The sequence below is a fragment of the Tiliqua scincoides genome, chromosome 4 (genome assembly GCF_035046505.1).
Source record: "Tiliqua scincoides isolate rTilSci1 chromosome 4, rTilSci1.hap2, whole genome shotgun sequence".
Lineage (NCBI taxonomy): Eukaryota > Metazoa > Chordata > Lepidosauria > Squamata > Scincidae > Tiliqua > Tiliqua scincoides.
The window spans coordinates 95,986,717-96,007,454 of NC_089824.1; the positions used below are offsets into that span (position 1 = coordinate 95,986,717).

General features: G+C 39.0%; 1 protein-coding gene across 1 annotated transcript in view; it reads left to right on the top strand.

The window, feature by feature from the left end:
* Window positions 1-20,738, top strand: part of CTNND2 (catenin delta 2) — a 575,776-nt gene that overhangs the window by 391,401 nt on the left and 163,637 nt on the right. Inside the window, exon 7 of the mRNA XM_066622958.1 lies at window positions 3,353-3,485. Within this exon, the coding sequence (XP_066479055.1) occupies window positions 3,353-3,485 (133 nt within the window). The remainder of the gene's footprint in view (window positions 1-3,352; window positions 3,486-20,738) is intronic.

Genomic DNA, 20,738 nt, shown 5'->3' on the forward strand with positions numbered 1-20,738 from the left:
ATCCTCAGGGGATGTTTCTATTTGCTGTGGCACTTATTGCCCTTGTGAATCTTTGATAATGTTGGCTTGTAGGTGGAATCCAGATGAGCCACAACTCAGATTACTCTGACTCGAGTCGCAAAAGCACACGCTTTTCACAACTCGTACTGACTCAAGTCACATGTGTCAAAAACTTGGGCACTAACTCTGGTTTCTGGGGTTTTACCCTAAAAATGAAAACACTCAAGTCAAGACTTGCTTTTGTATGTGTGTGCTTGTCTTTTTTTTTTTTTTTTTTTTGCTGCTTCCATGACTCAACTTGTTTCTATAAAACAAGTCTTTTAAAGAAACAAGTTGAGTCATGGAAGCAGCAAAAACTTGAGTCAAAATGTCTCAAGAAAATGACTCTGGATGAGTCACCACAGCCACTATTACTACTCATGGGTGATTCAAGTCAAGGGGGGTAGAGACTCGAGATTCAACTTGGGACTCCGGAGTATGGCTCCAGCACATTCCTGATGTTTAATAGTGAGACAATAAAATCCAAGTTAGCAACTACATCAAAGCAGTTTAGTCAGAATCTGAAACCTTGCTTAAATTTCTTCTCTGATATATGTATAAAAATAGAACAACACCTATCAGCCTGACTGGCCTGTTTTGGATTACCATTTTATCTTCTCTAATACCTCAAGACTACTCATTTTTATATGATCAATCTTATTAGGTAGTAAACATATGGATGACTTCATTTCAGGGAACCGTTTATTTCCATTGGAAAAACACTGCTGTATATACAGTATAAGGGTATGATTGCTCCATACCGTCTGTTGTGGTTTTAGTTTTCCTTTGTTTTTGTATTGTCCCCCAGTGTCTGTTAAGCTTACTGGCCCTCTTCTGCTCTTTACAGATAAATTCCTGTCCACATGAACTTTCTCCTCTCATTATAGGCTGTACATTATCTCAATTTTGTTTTTTTTTCTTAGTAACTTCATAGCCAAGTATAAAAAACTTGGTAGTACTCTGCTACCACCAGCCCATGTCTTTTAGAATTTCCAGAGAGGCTCGCTTAGTAGGCCTCTCTTCTTAGAGAATCATGAAGTCCTTTAAGAACTTTTATAAGGTTACCCTTATAATTGTGCTTACAAAAGGGTGTTGTCACCCTCACTGATTCTCAAAATGAGGCAGAGTAAAACAAATAGAAGTTTAATGCTATAAGAAAAAGGGAACAGGGAAACAAGACAACAGACTTACACACATCGGACTTTCCTCCAAAGTAGTGTCGTCGTCCCCGGATGCATTCCAAAGCCCGCAGACCATGGGTGGATGTGCACAGCCTCTGTGGGCTTCAGAAAATTGTCCAGAGGTGATTGGAGCTCAGCTCTGGTCACTTTCAGAGGGTTCAGGGCAGTGGCATAGCTAAGGCATCTATCTGCTACCTGGGATCAAAGAAGATTTGTAACCCCACCCAGACAAAATCAAATTAATTAAGTAAATAAATAAAGTGTGCCCCTGATAGGTTTGAGACACTGTGCTGGGGTGAAGAGGGATGGTTATTCTCCCATTGCTAAATATAAGAGGGGAACCACTTGAAAAAGTGCCTTTAACCCAGTTAGTAGGGTAACTGTATTATGATACATGGAAATGAGAACTGATTCATATTAACACTTTATTGGTTTCATGCTGTATCATGATAACATGTTATTGCAACTTGTCAATAACATGATAATATGTCACTGGCTCTCAAAACAAGCAGTCTCATAGGTCTGTTTTGAGTTAAGAAAACCCACTTTTTTGTTCCATAAAGCAATTGTGTTTTCATTTTCTGCTTAATTGGCCATAACTTTTGATAGAATACAGATATTCCAATGCAGTTTGTTTCTGTTTAATGCATGTTTAATGCATTCTGCATTAAATTATCTTTCCAATGTTATATAACTTCATGGTATTATTCATAAATACCAAGATTTTCACAATTTTGGTCACTAGTGTCGAGCTCAGCTTGTTGCCCCCCCCTAAAGCCTGATGCCCGGTACAACTGCTACCCCCTGCACTCCCTTAGCTACGCCACTGGTTTAGGGAACCCACGTTGAGCCAGATCTGCAGATAGAAAATCTGCAGATAAATACTCAACCTGTAATGGAGCTGGAAAAGATGCAGAAGAGAGTGACCAAAATGATTAGTGAGCTAGGGAAGGGTATTTGGGACTCTTCCATCTAGAGAGAAGAGTCCTTTGGGGAGGGGAGACTATAAAATGGAATGGAAGATAGGATAGTTCTTTTCTGTCTTGCACAACACCGGAACCGCTAAAATTGAATGGTAGGAGAGTTAGAACAGACGAAAGGATATATTTCTTCACCCAGTGAGTAATTAAATTGTGGAACTCCTTGCCACAGGAGGTTGTGATGGCACCTGGCCTAAAAGCCTTTTAAAAAGGAATTGGACAGATTTATGGATGAAAAGTCCATCACAGGTTACAAGAGATGAATACTATAGGAACCACCAGGTTTTAAAGGTAGCCTATGTCTGAATGCCTGATGCAAGGGAGTGATAACAGGATATGGGTATCTTGTTGGCTTATGTGCTCCCTGAGACATCTGGTGGGCCACTGGTTACAGGAAGCTGCATGATCCTGCAGGGCTCTTCATCTTACTAGTGTTCACAATGAAAACTCTGAAGTGTAGCATCTATCAGGAATGGACATAAGACAAGTCTAAATTATACAAAATGTTCATGGTATGTTCAGACCCAAATAATGTGATGCGAAACAATTGTACAGGGATTAATTGCTCAACTCAGGTCAACTATAGGAGATTTCAGTGCCATTGAATTGCCTTGATCCAATTCAGTTGAGATAACAAGGATAAGAATTTTGCATACTTGTAGACTGTACTGGTCTTAAAAAAGAAATAGGTTCCCTTTGCTGCAGCTTGGTGGAGCACATCAGGTTGTGTTTCTTCTCCTTTGAGGCTGCTTTGGTCAGATTGCTTCCTTCCCTCTTGCTCCCTTAATCTGGTATTTGGGACTGTCTCTGTTCAGCCTCAATGAGAAAGCATGTCTGTACATTTTGGCTGTGTTTGTATATTTTGTTTTCTTCATCTTTATCAGGGCTTCCTATAGTGCATTTGATTTCTATTATTCTAGAATAATAGAACTTTGAGAAAACTAATCCAATGAAAGCTACCTTTCTATAATGATTAAGTATTTTTAAAACTATAGGTAGTAATGGTAGTGGTCAGCTTAAGTTCATTCTGGCAGTGACACCAATAAAATGCCCCCTCTTGTTGGTGCAAAATCCTAGTTGGCACATCAATAATAGATGCTTCTCTGATTCTTATGACTTTTATTGAATCTTTTCTTGTTTCTTTGTGTATAGAGAGTTTGGATGGAGAGATCCTGAGCTACCAGAGGTTATACAAATGTTACAGCATCAATTCCCCTCCGTACAGTCCAATGCTGCTGCCTATTTACAACATCTCTGTTTTGGAGACAATAAAATAAAAGCTGAGGTAAGAACATTTTCTTAAAAACAAACCAAAAAATAGCTGCATGCATGCGTGTGCATGTATATGTGTTGCAAGCATATATGCTTGCCATGCTTCTACCAAAATTCTCCTGTCCTGTCTGAGATTGCCTCGGGTTTATGAAGAACATAGCTTGAACATTCCTTCCTAACCATGCTTTGACTTGCTGTTTGCTGAATGTGAACAAAATTCGGCATTCTTTCTTCCTTAACAAAAATGGCTTCAATTTGTGAAAGAGGAATTTATGATACAACTCTATGTGTAGAGGTGTTTGAAAATGGTGTTTATTTTACTCAGACATAAGCCCATAGGTTTAGGTAAGACTTAGGTTGTAATCCTATCTTACTCACCAGAAACAAACACATCTACCCATGTGTTATGGAAGTACCTGAACCATTTGGATATGTCCTTCACTTGTAAGTAATGCCAAAACATTTTTATAAAAACTGTGTGTGTGTGTGTGTGTGTGTGTGTGTGTGTGTGTGTGTGCGTGCGTGCGTGAGAGAGAGAGAGAGAGAGAGAGAGAGAGAGAGAGAGAGAAGTATCTTTTAAAAATAAAACTAGTTTAGCTTGACTGTGAAGATAAATGAAAATGTAATATCACCGCTATAATGCAGGGGTTTCAAACCCGTTTCATACTAAGGGCCAAACAGCATTCATGATGCTTGCTGAGGGCCCAAAGTGATGTCATTAGGCAGGAAGTGATGTCATTAAACAGATCATAACCAAAAATAAGCACTTTTTCTCACTTAGGAACTCAGTAGTTGCAAATGACAGAAGAGAAAATACACAAATATTGATCATATTTCAAGATATGGGAGGGCCCAATTTTCATGTGGGCTACCCTTACTGCAGTAACATCTCAGCACTGCTCAGCAGCTGAGAGCCTGAGGGCCAGATAAAAAGCTTCCATGGGCCACATCCGGCCCCCAGGCCTTATGTTTGATACCCCTGCTATAATGTATACAGTCATGCCTCGGCATCTGTGGAGTTCTGTTTCCAGAACTTCCATAGATGCCAAAATCTGAATAAACAAATCAGTGGGCCAGGGCATGTCAGTTTACATGCAACCACGTGTGGCCTCCCTGGGCCTAAGAGGGCCTTATAAGGCCTCTGGAAAGCCTTAGAACGTCACTTCCGGTCTTTCCCAAAAAACCAGTAGTGATCTTCTGAGGTCTTCCGGAGGCATTAGAAGACCTTTTGAGGCCTCCAGAAACATGGTAGAGGCTAGGACTCCGTGTGGGTCAGGGGATCCACATTGAGTCAAATGTGCAGATGCAAAATCCACAGATAGCAAAGTCTGACCTGTCCATCTGTTTCAGAAAAAAGTTGAGTGGAGCAAATAATGCTTCTGAATTGTGTTTGTTTTCTCCCTACAATAGATGTTTGTATTGTAATTTCAATATATTTTCTGAGATTGTCAGGCATAAATGTGCCTCCTGGAAATGTACCCATTACTTTCAACAGTGAAATTAGAAGGAGACCTTGGGCCATAGGCTTTAAGTATTCCTTTCAGGATAATACTATTATAAGTGATACATGCATACCACCTTTCTCTGTTTTCAAGGCGATTCACATGGGCAGGCTAGTGTAAACCACCATTCTTCAATTCTGTGAAGATTCACAGACCCCTCAGTCACCAGATGTTGCCTTCACAGTGTGGTTATCTTTTCTGGCTGCATGGCATTGTGCTTCAGCAGAAATAGAAATCAGAAGCCTGGACAGTCCTCAAGGTTGTTTTTGTTCTTACTGGCTGGCCTTCACACACCCTCCCACACACTCACTGAGATATCAGCTCATTAACAATAATATGTGAAAGGGATCTTTTGAAAGCTGTTTAGCACCAGATTCAAATTTATTTCTAAGCACCAGAATCAATTATATTTCTACATTATTTAACCAATCTTTAGCATGCCCAATTAACAAAGAATCAACTTAAAGTCAGGTGTCTCAGTATGCAACATGATTAAGGCCTCATTCAAAATGCTTACTCCATTGAAGTGCTTGGAGAAATTTCAGTCCCTAACCAAACTTCGCAGTATCTTTCCACTAAGGACGAGCTCCTAAAAGAGCCTCTATGATCACATAATTCATGTACTTGTACTTCTTCATGTGATCCCTGTACCCACCGATAATTCTAAATCATTTGGTTAAAGGCATTTATTGCTGTGAGCTATCCCAGGAAAATTGAGCCAGTGTATTGAAAGCTGAAAAAGTAGAATATCAAATTCTAACTTTTGCCTGAAGGACTTTTTGGTGCTCTGTTAAAGTACTTCTTATTTCTATTCTCTCACTTCATCCCACACTTAATCCTATCAATTTCTACTTGGGCTTTCATTAAAATCATTGATTCATCTGTTGATTTTTTCAGGAAAAATAGTTAAAACAATTACTGCCACTTATTCACTATACGTTTGTAGTTCCTTCCCATTAGAGTAGGAGTAAAGTGTTTGGGTATCAGGCAAGTTATTCTTTTGCAAATTAACTGCAAAAAGTCCCATAGGACTTGATGAATTAACATGTGCAGGCTGCGTATCAGTTTTTTTATTACAGATTCTTCAGAACAATTAGACTTGTGTGCAGAGACAATGACACAATGTGCATTGTTAGTAAGGTACTGTCAAAAAATTAACTGTTTGAATTTTGTAGTGCTACAATAAACCAAAAAATTTTTGAAGCCTTTTTTTGTCGGTACTTTTGAGACTGAGCAAAATATTGGAGAGCATGTTTAATCTGCCAATACAATATATTTTCCACTAATCACAAATAGCAGCTGTGCACTCTTTTCAGCAGTTAAGTGTGAACTTGAGCCCTCTGTCATTCTTTGACACCATTGCGTGCCTTCCCATCCACAACCCAGATAACCTGGGCTGCTTTAGTTTAGTACCACTTTAGTTCCATTTGAAATCAATGGCACTAAATTGACTGTAATCCTAATGCTCAGTTCAATTCGTATGTGGTTTGCAGACTTTTGTCTGAACCTATATTTCCTAATTTTTTAAATGTTTTTCTCTGCTCAGTTGATATGTGCAATTTGCAGTAAATTGCTACACTAGAATCACCATTTAGAGGAAAAAATAAGAACAAAATCAATTTCTTTCTCGGTAATCAGAAACAATGATTCAAGGTGTTATGTGCAACTGTAATAAGTAATAGAAGCTCTTTTGCACTTTAGTACGATTTTTAAATTGCTGGTTTCTCTTTAACATAGTAACACCACATTCCTAGTCCCTCCCCTCCCAAGAACAAGAGGAAGTTTATAGTTTTAAATACATTGTCCCTATTTTAGTGGCTTCTTTGCTGTCTGGTTAGATTCCTGGATACTAATATATTAAAAGGACATTTGGCAGAGATGATGATTGTTTCCTGGGCAGGAGCCTCAAGCTGCTTGCTTAGGTGTCAAAAACCATTTACATATTCACAAAACATGCCTTGTGTTTGCTTTTGTTGATTTTATCTGGAAGAATTTTACTTTTTCCTTTCCAGCTCATGTAATGATGCATGAATAATTTAAGTGAACTAAATGATTACAATTTTGGTAGGCTTTGTTAGGAAAATCCAGACAATTTTTTTTATTTTCTTTGCTATGTTTAAACATTTTCAGTAGCTTTAAAAAAAAAAAAAAGAATATGTACAGACTGGGTTGCATGCTTTTTCCTAATATCTGGAAAGACTTGGTCCCACACCCTACTTCAGATGCATTTGCAGATCTGCCCACTTTCATTCATGATGCATAGGAGCTGAAGGTATACAGCTTACAGTTCTGAAAGATTCAAAACTAAGCATGAATTGTGCTTAGACAGTCTCATTTCCCCACATGTGCCTAATTTTTCAAGGTCCAGATTGACTGGGGACCATAGGAAACTGGACATACACACACAGCCCACCCAACTAATGACATATAATTTTAGTTACTAGTACATGTAGTACTCTGACCCTAAAATCATATGGACAAAGACAAGCCACATTTGTATGATATTTTAAATAGTGGATAATAAGCATCATATTTACTTAGTCATTCATTTTTCTATTTTAATTCTTCTTTTCCTGCTTTGTGACCCAAAGCAAACTTCCAGTCTTAAAAAATTTAAAACAAAACAAAAAAGCAAATTACCTACCAGCTGAAACTATTTAGCAGCCCAAATTCCAGATGGAAGTTTATGATGGCCATATGAGTGCCATTTACCTATTATTTGTGGCTCATGAAGAACCTAAAACTGTCATACATGCAGTGATTTGTTCCCTGAATATTGAAGTTCATGAAATCCTAAAGAACTGATGGTGAGTCAAAGGCATAATCCTATGCATGGCTACTCAGAAGTAAGTCTATTGTGTTCAGTGGGGTTTACTCTCAGGAAAGGGTGGATAGGATTGCAACCCAGCTTGCATTGCAGTGGCTTATCTGGCTGGATAAGTAGAGGTGAAGGCTGCCAAAATGACCCAAGTATTGGATGTTTTTCATCTGTTCATAAAGGGTGTTTTCCTCAACCTTATTATCCCAGTAAAAAGAAAAGAGTTCAATGAGCTTTAACTCTTTGTTGTTTAAACTTTCATGATTTCACCAACTTTTGATTTCATATCTCACCTGAAGCAGCTTAGTTAGATCTCAACATCAGTATTGTATAATTAATCTTTCCTTATATAAGGCAACTAGTGTGATATAATAGACAGAGTATTAGAGTTCAAATTCTCACTCACCTGTGAAGCTTACTGACCTTGAACCAGTCACCACCTGTCAGCCAAATCTGCATCACATGGAACTGCCCAAGCTGGCTTGATGTCACTGCAAATGGCAATAGCTTGGATGGTCATGTACCATTGAGGCAGTGCAGCTGTCTGGCCCCTCAAAAGTGTCATGGTTTGGAGAAGGAAGTTGCAAACTGAAGCACTAACATTGAGGCAAGAAGCCCACACACATACACACACAGCATGGGTAAGGCAAGAGATCTTTCAGCTAAGGATTTGAAAACTAGCAGAATTTGGTGTGGTGGAACAATAGACTCTTCAAGAAGATGGATGGTACATAGGAGAAGTCTCTTAAACTAACAAAAGTTGAGGTTATTTGAGGAATGGTTCTTGTCCTACCCTGCAAGGGGAGACAAGGGGAGAAAAAAGTATTTTAGAGAATCCAGAGACCTTTTTTAAAGTGAATTCTGTTAAACACAGGTGTTCATTCTTCTGAAGCAATTCCTTGTGATTTTAAAGCCATCTAACTCTTTTGTATAAGGTCAGCCTACAAAAGGATTGAATTGTGCAGTTCTACATGCCACCATCATTTTGTTCTGATGGAAAGTGGCAGCCAGCCATCAGGAGCAATGATATAACAGGTCACAAAGGGGTCTAGTACCAATGATTTATTCCTGTATGTGGGAAATTAATTTCATCCATGAAACCCATAGTACCAGCAGATTTTGTAAGGATGTGAAATAAAGGAGCATTGGCAAGTGGGCTGTCCCTCTGCCTTGCATCCTTAACAAGCACTTCTTTATGTGAAATCTCAATATCATGCACATGATATTATTCATGATATTATTCTAGCAATCATAAGCAACAGAATATATACTGAATGTACAAAATTCAGACTGAATGTATGATGGAAACACTGTTTCTACTATCCCTTTTCTGTCTAAAACAATTGTTACTGACACAACTTGTGGTTCAGCAAGCCAAATGCCCCTTGCTGAGTGTTTAGCAACCCACATGTTTTGTACTCACAGGCAGACAGCCAAATAAAATAAATTTCTCAAATTCCTGATGGACTGTGTTTGACTTGGGGGCTTGCAGGTGGTTCAGGCATTCTGTGGAGTTGGTAGGTAACACCAGGGAGTTTTCTGTGTTTTCTCATGAAATAGTTTTGAAGAAGAATGCAGCCCAGTGTAGTTCTTTTGATTGCAGTTTTCTGCAGAATTACTGATTTCCCAAGCTAGATTCCATATGAAAGAGAGAAGACTTATCTGGTCTGTGACCCCAGCAGCACTTGAGTAGTTTGTGTCTGTACCCAAACTCATCATCATTTCTCATCTTATGCAGAGGTTTATTTGGGAAACGTCCCCTGGGGGCTGGTGATAAGAATAGGCCCTCAGTTTGGCTGTACTTGTCATAAGAGGCGACTAAACAGCCACCGGGTAGATGGGACTCGCTAGCCTGGGAAGGCAGCTCATCTGAGAGAAGGAAAACTCTGATCCCAAACCTCCACTGCCTTGTGGCTACATCCAGTTATGGAAAAGGCTTCAGGAGTCAACCTCGAGGCAAAATCCGGAGCCGGAGTCCCTGAGGCAGTTCATGGCTGAACACAGTCACGTTCTGGCAACTCCTGCGACGCTGCTGGAACCAACCGTATTGGCCTCTGCCTTTCCATTGGACCATTTCAGCGACGTGGAGAGGGGGGATTTGCTGCATGGGTAACAGCCTATCCTCCATACCTACTTTACCCAGGCTTCACGCACTGGAGAGGACACTCTGTTCCAGAACCACCATTCAGAGTGTGACACCATAGTCTTCCGAGACTGAAGGATACCAACATTTGGGAAACACAGACTGATGGCCAGCAACATGCATGAGTTCCATTTTCACTATTAATATGACATAATACAGATGCAAAAGGGCATTTGCACAAGCTGCTTTTTTCTTGTTATATAGAGATATGTTTTGAATTCAGGAGTTGGAAGGCATGTCTGGGATCACCTAGGCTGGAATAGACAACCAATGACCCCACATTGTAAGAACAGAATTACCATGGCCATTTCTTCCCTAGATTTCCAAACAGCTGCAAGGAGACAGTTACACTGGACTTACACTGTGGCCATAGGTTTGAAATGTCTCTTTCTGTGCAGTTCCAGCAGCCATGTGGCAAACTTCTAAACTACTCATGTGTGGTTCCCAATCAACTTGAAGTGGCACAAGTTGCCTTCAGCCTGTCCTTGAAGGACTCAGTGCTCTGGGAAACCTGACAAGATTAAAACAGGCTTAATTGCTCCTAGAAACCTCTGAGCTGGCACTATATTGACATTTGAGGGTTTTTATGCTGATTTTTATGCTGCAATTTTTAATTGTCTTCTGCTGGCTTTATCTGCTTTTTATCACTCTTGGCTTTTAATGAGACTTTTAAGTTGCTCATAGGGTTTAGGAGTTTTTAAATATTTACATTTTTTAAAAAAATGTACAATGCATATGTTTTTATCATGTTTGGAAGCCGCTTTGAATGCCATAAGGGAGTTAAGGTGGGGCGGGTTTGTTTGTATAAAATAAATAATACTCTGAACAAAACAATCACCCAACTAATTTAGTCCCAGTGAAATCAATGGAACTAAGGGCACAATCCTAACTGCGCCCCATGCCTGCCCAAGTCCGTTAGGCCGGCCTGGGAGGGTCGCAAACGTGCTGTAAAGCATGTTTGCGTCTCCTTGGGAGGAAGCCAGGTCAGCGCTCTGGGAAGTGCCAGCCTGCGGAGGCTGACAGAAGCCTCTGCGCCAGCTTCCCCCCAGCTCCAAGCTGACACAAGGACAAAAGGCAGGCATGTGGGGGTGGAAAGGAGGAGGGAGGGAGGCATTCCAGGGAGGGCGATGGGCGGCCCCATGGGTGGGCAGGCGGAGAGCAGGAGGCAGGGCTGGGATCTGGCAGCTGTGCCAGATCCCAACTCCCGTTTCCGGGAAGAACAGAGCGACTTCAAGCTGCTCCGCTCTCCTCGGACTTGCGCCATCTCAGGAGTCCGAGGAGACCCATAAGCACCAGCAGCCCTTACCCCAGGGTAAGGGGAAAAGTTTCCCCTTGCCTCTAGCTAAGCAGCTGCTGGCCACAATCCTGAGCTGAATACAGTGCAAGCCTCCTGGCTTGTGTTCCAGCACAAGTTAGGATTGCACCCTAATTCAGTTAATTGCTTCATTATTATATTGCATATCCTTGTTTGTGCTTGTGTTCCCTCTGTGTTCCTTTTTTTAGCAGGTGCGTGCACTTTAGAAGCCCTGTTTGAGGAATGGGTGGGAAAGGCCATGCATCTGTTGCCTGATCTTAAGCTCCTGTAGCTCCCAAGGAGATATTTTATCTTCTATCCTTGTTGGAGGCATCATCACAACTGCAAGAGACCTTGCAGGGCAAGTAACCCATCCTGCCCTCCTCCTGTCAGTTGCATAGCTGCCTTCTTTGTTTTCCGCATAACAGTTTTACACAGCAAGAGACTTCCCCTTCTTTACCCAACCCACTGTTAAGTTATACAGCTTTCCACTTCACCATCCTGGAACTCTTTCTAAACCTTGGACAGCTAACTTGCTTGCTCTTTCATAATTGCTTTTATAAGTGACTTTTGCCAGGAATACAGGCATACCCCTGTATCCACAGGGGATCTGTTCCAGGGATCCCCCGCAGATATAGAAGCTGCAGGTAAGGAGGACATCTGTATTAATATCTGGATCCTGTGCTCATTAGCATTGTTAAAAAGCTTACTGGCAAAGTGTTTCTTGCTTTAGCAGGTGGCTACAAGCATTCAAGCTTATAGTGTAAGGTGAGCAGGGTACTGGCAGGCTGAATGCTTGAAAAAACTAGATCAACACTTGCAGGAAGTAGGAAGTTAACTGCTTCCTGTTAGTATCAGTTAAGCATTTTTAGTATCAGTTAAGGATTTTTAGGCATTCAGGCTGCCTGCTCACATTACACCATAAGCTTGAATGCTTCTGGCGACTTGTTAAAGCAAGAAACACTTTGCCAGTAAACTTTGAAACCAGTAGCAGACCTGCCATTAATTAAGGGGCGAATGCCCCGGGTGCAGAGCCTCACATGCCTCTTGGACCTCATGGAAGTCTCTCTGAGGCTCCCGACGCTGTTGAAAACTGCTTCTAGTTTTCCGGAAGCACATTTTAAGACTTCAGGGAAGCCGCAGAAAGCTTTTAAATAACACTAATGGGGTGGGGGCTGTGTCTGCAGATACAGTGGCCTGTCTGTATAAGCAAAATACACATCCATCCTGTGCTTATTTTTTCCTGCCTCCTACCATTGGTTTCTCAGAAGCATGACTGAGGAGCTTTTGTTTTTGTTTTTTATTTTCTTCACTGAGTGAGACTTATCTGTTCCCCAGAAAACTGTGATAAAATTGCAATATTAAACAATCTCATTACAAAATTTGCTGAATTTGCAGGGTTTTCATTCTCCAGTTTGTCTATAATATTCTCCCAGAGTCACTCTCTGAAAAAGTTGGCCATGGAGCAGGCTCATTTTTAATTATATCATTAGCATTTCTACTGAGGTTTTTATTTCCTCTTAATTGAGAAAATGTTTTAATATATGTATTTTGTTGTCCGTTTGCAGAGTCTCTTGAAGCTGGAGTAATCTTTTCTCCCTTTCTACAATTGTTTTTATGTATTTCTTTTAGATAAATTAACTGCTTATTTTAATAAAAGCAGACTATTCAGCCTTGGTCTTGGCCTTCTGACTGAAACAATCTTTATGTATACTTGTTGCAAATGTTTCCCATTCTGCATCACCTTACAGGCTTGTACATTCCCTTAAATGTTGAACCCCTTTCATTGTCAGTATTAATGATGGTATAACTAATAACTGGTTACATCTACACCATATTTGATTTTTCACGTTTCTTAACTACACTGCATCTAATTTCAGTACAACACTTTTTTTAATTAAATTTTCTGATGAGCCACCTTTTTATTCCACCCTTGGGCTCTCCCTTTCGTACAAACTTCTGGCTTCCAGTTGACTGACTTATGCTGCAGAGATTTTCCATGTGTCCGTACTGGATTTTTATAACCTTTTGTTTTCCTTCCCCGAACTTTAGCTTTTAATTGGTTTTTCATCTGTGTGCTGAAGTTCTTTCTGGAGATTTTTTGTTAAACTGTGGCCCTGTTTTTCAGTTCTATGGAAGTATTAAGGTATTGGGATAGTTCTTTTGGTTCTGTGTTGAAGATACACAACAAGAAATGACCCATGATAGTTAAGTTGAAATGGAAGGCAAAACTGACTGCCTCGTGAAAAGTAAAGCTGCATCTATGTGGTCAGAATAATAGGTATTGAAACCTTTTCCTTCTCGTGTTTGCCAGTTCGGTCTTCCTGAATCCTGAAAGGAAGTTAACAGTGTTGTCATCCCTTCCTTTGCCTTTTGCATTTAGGGTAAAAGACTGACTGTGAATCATATGAGTGAATATTAGGAAATTTGAAATGGCATTAAGAAACACAGGCAAGCATTCCTTACTGTGTGGGTCCTGAAGTATAGACCCGATACGTCCTGTTTGCATGAATTTGTGCATGAATTTGCAAATCTTTTTTGCAGTACATTTTCTTTTTACTCCTGAGCAGGCATTAACTCCTGTGGGGAAACTGTAGTGACAGCCCGGCAAAGCCATCAGACATATAATGAAAGGGATGGGCAGAGGATGCATGTTAGTTGATGCAAGATAGTGAATGACGGAGGATGAGGCCTATGCATATGGTTAAGAATTCTGTGCAACTTGCTTCTGAGTTAACATACATAAGACCCAGCTATAAAGGTGACTCAGAAGTCCCTGTTTCAAATAGTTGTTGTTGTTGTTGTTAAGAATATCTGTATACCACTTTTCAGCAAAAATCCCACTGTTAATTGAACAACTGGTTTTAGGTAAGCAATTATTCTCTTAGCTCACTAGGCACAGTGTCTCTGTGTTTGAGAGAGAGAGTAGAATTAATTCATGTGTCACACAATTCTTATACCAGCTGTCAGGAAAACATTACCAAACGTGGTTTACAGTATACTATAGTACAGTATATTGGTTATATAGTACTATATATAGTACAGTATAGTACTATATAGTGGTTTACAGTATAGTACAGTATAGTATATTACTCATTCACTTCAGGGGGTTGTTGCTGAGAATGTATAGGTATCACTTTGTATCATTCTTAATTGACTTGCATTTCCAGTTTTGTCTGTTTATTTCTATGGTATTGGGAATTTGCTAAAATACAGTACAAAAGAAACTGCAGAATATATTTCAAAAGAAGTTAACTGATATGAATTGAATTTTAAAAGCAAAGACAATGCAGCTCATATTTAAAAAAAAAAGTTGAAATTTTGAACTATCTCGAGCAGGAAATGAATTGAACCACACATTTTACAACACTCAGGGTACAATCCTAACCAGATCTACTCAGAAGTAAGTCCTATTTTGTTCAATGGAACTTACTCTCAGGAAAGTGTGGTTAGGATTGCAGCCTCATTCAGTTTCCACCTAAGTATTTTTTTTTCTGCATTAGAAAACATGCTATTAAAAATTCACTTTATTAAGAATTCTAACTTCACTTTCTAGTATCTTTTCAAATTTAAAATGCACCTTCATTTTCACCATAGTTATTGGCTATATTTATCAGATTAGCAAATATTCGCTTGTACCACTGGCCAATATTGTTCCAAGACAAAGCAATTGTTGTGGAATTCACTTTGAAACAGGGCACCTTGAAGCATGCCATTTATCAGCACTTCCAGGAAGCTTGAAAATAATTTATATAATTCCCCATTAATCTTAGTGAATTAGTTCATGCAGCATGATTATGTGACATTTGGTTCCTTAGATGATGATAAAGTGCATACTTCATTTCATGTGCGACCTTTACATTTTTCAACTTTGAGAACTAATAAATGTCATCAAGTGCAATGTAGTGTAGACTAAATCTAAACATTTTGTGTCTCAAGGGAAGGGATATTTTATTCTCTGTGCCACATCAGTGATCAGCATTTTGTCAATTAAGAATGTATAAAACCATCAGAATTATAACCATTTATACTCTAGGTCTAGAATTGTGAATTATTTAAATTGAGAAGCATCCTTGAGGAATTATGTGGTGATAGTAAGGTTACAGATATATAACCTAGCTAATAGATGTTAGGCTGTTTATACTAAGCTATTTTATAATAAAAAGAAACAGGAAAACTCAAATAGGAAACAGATTCATTGACAATAGTATCCATGTAACTAATGCTTTGTATGGTTGACATATAACTGTTGTAAAGTATCCACAAGAAAGAAAAGAGGAAGCATGCTTTACATTTTCTTAGCAGTTACAGTTTGCCCTTTTTATCTGCGGAGATCCATTCTAGGTCCCCCATGGATATATGAATCCGCAACTACTTCTGGTTTGAAAAGCAAACTGAAAGTGGTTTTCCCCTTATATCCATGGCATCTGCAGTGAGTCAAATCCATGAATGCCAGATCTGTGGATACCGGTGTTACACTGTACAGGTTGAGTCTCATTATTTACAAGTGTTCCGATCCCAGAATTCACGTGAATGGCAAAAAAAAAAGCAAATCAATTTAAAAAACAAAGTTCCTTCCCTCCAGTGATTTAAAAACAGCCTTACTGACCTTTTGAAATGCTCACAGATACAATCAGTCTCTCTCCTAGAGCTTAGGCTTCACTAGGAGACAGCAATCCCTCCCTTTACCAGGAACCCCAGCAAGGGGGAAAGAATGGGTGATAATCACTGCCATTTAGCCTTCTTTCACGTGCTCAGGGGGAAGGGAGGAGTGAAGCCTGCAAAGAGAATGATTGATGGATTGTCAGCTGCCCTCTCTCCCATTAAGGAGGCTATTGTTAAAGGACTGTTTTCCTTTAATTTAAAGAGTACTTCTCATCAGCCTTGAGATAGAAAAAATCTGTGGATTCCCCCCCCCCCCAATGAAAAATCTGTGAATAATTAGGTTATACCAGTAATCCCTTCCATGACTGTCTCTCTCTACAGTAGTAAGAAAAGCAGTTTTTTAAACTGTGATTTTAAAGGGATGCATTTTTCCCCTTCTCCAGGGATTAGCACATCCCTTCTCATTTGCAGTGGCCATTTGTGTTGAGTCAAATCTGTATATAAAAAATCCGTGTATAACAAGGTTGGACCTGTATAGGTACTTACAGTAAAATCCTATACAGATTTTCTCAGAGATCCTATTGTATTTAATGGACTTGCCCTTAAGTAAATATGCTCAGAACTCCAACCTCAACCAAATGATTTTTTCTTTTTATACTATTAATTCTTGTAACAGTTTTAATTCAAGACTTAACTCAAAAAATCATATAATACTACAAATAAAACACCATCAAACGTAGAATTTTAATTGCTTGTGTCGAGGGCTGACTTTCAATAGATTGCAGCGAGGGAGCTGCTCTGCTATGTACGAAACCCTGACCCAGAATCAGGTCTTCTAGGAATGATTTGCTTGTGTCGAGGGCTGACTTTCAATAGATAGCAGCAAGGGAGCTGTAGAATTTTAATTTGACTTTCAAGTTCTGGTGTTGAGGTGTGATTTGGGTATGTGGATTAGAGGGTGGGGGCATATTAATTAGTATACTAGGTTCCAAAAACACACTCCACAAGACTCAGAGCACAGTCCTATGCCTGTCTACTCAGAAGTAAATCCCATTGTATCCAGTGGGTCTTACTCTTAGGAAAGTGTGCATAGGATTGCAGTCTCGTAGTCTTAAGACAAAGGGGAAGATGTTTTAAATTAAGGTTTTTTCAGGTATCTGTCCAAAACTGCTTCTTATTCCAACTTTAATTTTATTTATTAAAGTATTTATTTCCATCTTTTTATCTCATTAAAGAAATAATCAAAATGGCTTACCTAATTAAAAACAATTTAAAAATCCTTAAACCAATTTAGCATTAATAGAGTTGCTGCTTCTGTAATATAGACAAGATGAAAATAAACATTAAGTAGAATAACATTTGGTACCAGTCTCTTGTTAATGCCGATGTCTCTCATGATGATATAGTAATAGCAGGTGCATGCCATTTTTTTCAGATCAGCAGCTCAATTTTCTGTTGTGCTTTACCGGTTATTGTAATTTTTGTTCTATTCCATTTTTCTTCAAGTTGTTTTGATTGTTCTCAGTGCCAGGGATTCTTTTTCTATGCCATGGAAGCTTAACTTCACATTTAGCACTCTGATCTGCAATCAAGCAGATACATAGATAAAGTATTATGAAGTGATACCTGTAATTCATGGTCTGTCAGAACTACTAACAATTGTTTGGAGACAGATTCCCTCAACACAATCTGGGAGGGCAGAGGGAGGGAGAGTTCCACAATAACAGATCTGATAAATTTGAATCCATCTCAATTTGAATCCATCTCAGTCATTTCTAAGATGTATTTTTATGCATGCAAATTATTTATAAAACATATGCTGACTTTGAACTAAAAGACGAATTCAGTCACTGTGGTCTAGGGCCTGGTCTGAAAGCACATGATGCTCGTATGTTGCTGAAGCTTTGAGTCTCATCAGTCCCTAATAGGAGGCTACTTTCCTGGGGGACAGTATCTATAGTTATCTGAAGCCCCTGGAGGAGAGGTGGAATGCAGACTGTCATAAGCAAGCACCCTTCCCCTGAGTCAATCCCCCTCCCCCCCAAGACAAATCTCTGTGTATACCGAGGCTGACCTAGAAAGCAGCCTGTCACATCCTTTGTATTGATCAACACTCTGGACACATATGCACAGCCTTCCTCCTTCAAATGTAAACTGGAGTGCTGTGACTGTCTGGTATCCACAGAAAACAAGAGCCTTGGCAAAAATTATAGCTCACACGTGGTCATTGGTCCAGTTCACTCATCTGTATTAGGTGTGGAGATTACAACAAAGTGTAATAAACATTTGAATAATATACACATTAAAGAACAAATTGTTCACTGTGTAATCCTGGAAAAGTTGACACAGTTCAGTTGTTCTTAATTTACATTGATAAGTAGTAGCTGAGACTATTTAAATAAAGTGTATTAATTGTTTTAAATGATATAGTGGTTACCTGATCTTCTTTCTTAATTACAGTTTTGTGCATCTGTTCTTAAATGGGACCTAGGTTTCAAATCCTAATTTAGATTTCCTAAACAAATTAGACATTTTGAACTAATGCAGTAATTTGCATACCATAGCAGTCTATTTTGAGCTGAAATTGATCCAGCACTTTTTGTAACCTGCAACAAATTACTGCAGTAATGAGGCTAAATTAAGCCATGATGTTGCGGATAAATTGGTTTCCAATAAATCTCACCTAACATTTTCCTCTCAAAGACTTTACATTATGTGCCATTATTTTCTGTCTACTCATTTCAAGATATCTACAGAAATTTTTTAAAGGAAATTAGGAGGAGCTCTCTTGTTGGTATTCTCTGTCAGGCCTAACATTTTTATTTTAAGGGAAAACACTCATATTATCAGTTTTTCCTCTGGGTTTAGCTATCCAAATTAGGGTGTTCACCAATTAACCCAGGAGGAAAACTATAGTTTAGATTAGTTCTGAGATTAGAGTGGAGTTGTTTGGTTTTTTGCAGGATGGTGTTAGTTTTGAGTTCAATGGAAGGCTGGGGGAGTGTTGTTATCCCTTCCTAGCAGGTTACTCAAATTGACCCTCCTTTCCAAGCTCTTTCTCCCTAGCAGGATAAAAGATATGAGACCTTTCCCAAGGGTATTTTTTTAAAATAAACAGCTTAAGTTTAAAGGAAAGGAAAAGGCAGGAAGTCATGAAGGCCTGTGGTGTAATTAAGGTTTCAAAGAAAGTGGCTTTCAGGAAGGAAAAAGCCCACAAAACAGATCAAAGTCACCCACTACTTCTCTTGCATTGTCCTTTAACATCACTGGAAGAAGGTACAGCCTACTTACTGATACTTTGGGTTGAAGACAGCATTTTCCCTTCAACCTCTAATTAGATTGTGCAGGAAAAGATGAGCAATTGTCCATGTTTACAGAGACCCACCCGACAAACATACATCTGAACAAGTGTAACCTGTTTATATGAGCATAATCAGTATCTCATAGAGACGTGTTTGCTTTTATATCTTGAAACTTCTGTAGAAGCAGGATTGCAAAGATCAGAGCAATTAAGGAAGATTTTCTTGATTCTGCTAGCACCAAAACCAATTATTATTGTGTCTTTTTCCTAAGCATTAGTGTACTAATGGACGCATAGTGAAAAATATTTCAAATGCTCTGATAAGCTTTCACTGTTCTGACCACTTTATTTAATTCAAGTTGACAGACAGAAACAAAAAACAGTATATGAATACAACATTTCAATAATTTCCAAGAAAGTCAGTCTGTACTATTATATTCCAAATTAATATTTATGGAAGAATTGCCATGCTCTGATCTTATACACAGAATTGCTGTAGATTAGAACTGCCAGTCTGCTCATTAACTTGCAATGACAGAATGAAAAAAAAAAATCCATCCTTTGTACACTCAGGGTAACCTGGTAAGTGGGTGAATGATTAAATAAGTATATGAATGGGTGATTAAATCATATGAAAAAGCAACTATTTGCTTAGAATTCATTTACTGTGGATCCAAAATTGGCCATTGTTTAGTTTATACTTGGCTCACATTTGAATATTTTTCAGAAGCACAAATGCTATGACCTGCAACAGTTGGTGTCATATATTCTTGGTACCTGACTTTGGCAGACGGGAAGCATGAACTAATAGACATTTCTTCAAGCCCTCTTATGTTTCTAAATGAGAAGAATGCAGGAGCGAATGACCTTGATGTTCACTCAGAGACAGGAAACTGGGCAGTAATGGAAGCTAGAGGTTTGCAGTCTGCTCAACCACTAACATGCTTGGCTGTAATTCATTCTTAGGCAGTTAGGATGAGTAAATGCCTTGGCTGGTACTTATCACAGGCAGTAAAAGGTGAAAGTGAGAAGGCTGAGGAAGGTGAATGCAATTTGTTTACCACTTGCAGTGTAAAATTAGTCCTTTACATGCATAGACTTCCACCACTTTGAAGTGTTGTTGGAAAGCAATGAAACATTTGTCATGAAAGCAAGCCAATATTCCTAACATGTTTACTCAGCAGTAAGTCCTTTTCAGCAGGGCTTACTTCCAGTTAAGTATTCATAGTGCTGTAACCTTAGTAGCGTTTTGACTTTTTTGCCTCAGTCATCTTTCACAATGTTATCAATGTGCTTCTCAGTATATCCTTTCCTTTAGAGTGTTTGCTAGTGTTTCTTTGCAGGCTGTTATGAGTCACTTTTTTCTTTAGGCACAGAAAGGTATACTCAAGAATTGGTATCAAGCCTAGATTTGGTTTCAGTATCAAGTTTTGTCTGTCTGGAAAATAAAACATGGTGAGTGATCTTAGAAAGATTTTTTCCTCAATGATGCTTCAGTGTTAGAATATTCTTTGCATACAGAAGGTCTCAGCTTCAGTCTATGACTTCACTTGGTGGGGCCTCATTTTGAAACCTTGAATAGCTGCTGCAGTGTAGACAGTAT